The sequence below is a fragment of the Mesitornis unicolor genome, unplaced genomic scaffold (genome assembly GCF_000695765.1).
Source record: "Mesitornis unicolor isolate BGI_N332 unplaced genomic scaffold, ASM69576v1 scaffold8549, whole genome shotgun sequence".
Taxonomy (NCBI): domain Eukaryota; kingdom Metazoa; phylum Chordata; class Aves; order Mesitornithiformes; family Mesitornithidae; genus Mesitornis; species Mesitornis unicolor.
Window position 1 is genome coordinate 1 of NW_010205179.1, and position 624 is coordinate 624.

General features: G+C 52.9%; 1 protein-coding gene across 1 annotated transcript in view; it reads left to right on the forward strand.

Annotated features, from left to right (window-relative positions):
- Positions 1–6: 6 nt before the first annotated feature.
- DRG1 (developmentally regulated GTP binding protein 1) overlaps positions 7–624 on the forward strand; it is a gene marked incomplete at its 5' end in the record, with an annotated part of 5,057 nt that continues 4,439 nt past the window's right edge. Inside the window, one exon of the mRNA XM_010191311.1 lies at positions 7–88. Within this exon, the coding sequence (XP_010189613.1) occupies positions 7–88 (82 nt within the window). The remainder of the gene's footprint in view (positions 89–624) is intronic.

Consider the following 624-nt stretch of genomic DNA (forward strand, 5'->3'; position numbering starts at 1 on the left):
CACCTGGGGCTGCTGAAGGCCCGCTTGGCCAAGCTACGCCGGGAGCTCATCACCCCCAAGGGAGGAGGCGGCGGCGGCCCCGGGGAAGGTGCGTGGTTCCGCGGGAGGGCTCCGGCCGCCTCTGCAGAAGTGGCCGATCCTCCCTGCTGAAGTGCGGGGTGTGTGACGGAAAACCATACAACGGAGGTTGCTCTTGGCCCCTCAAATCGCGTCGGACTGACTGCTGAATGCATCATAGCAACCTTCTCTCCATCTCGTCCTTCCCGGTACAGGACGTTAGTGGTGGTTTGCAGGTCTTTCTAGAGCCTTGGGGTGGAGCCCTTGCTGAAACGTAAATCAAAGGGCTTCTGCATTTTGGCTAGTGTCATCTTGTATTTGCAGAAGTCCTTGGGGATTTACGTGAAGAAGCATCTTGTGGCAGCTGTCTGTTTTTCTGTGTAAAAGTGTGAATCGTCTAAGCTGCAATGCTGAAAGGGAATTACTCCACTTACACTCAGATAGAGTTTACTGGGAAGCCTTGCAGCCTGCACTTTATTGACAGGTACCTGCCATAGAGTGTTATGCAGACTAAGTAGTGCAAGACAATATAGATTGTGAACTCTGTTTCATACTCTCATCGTTGTA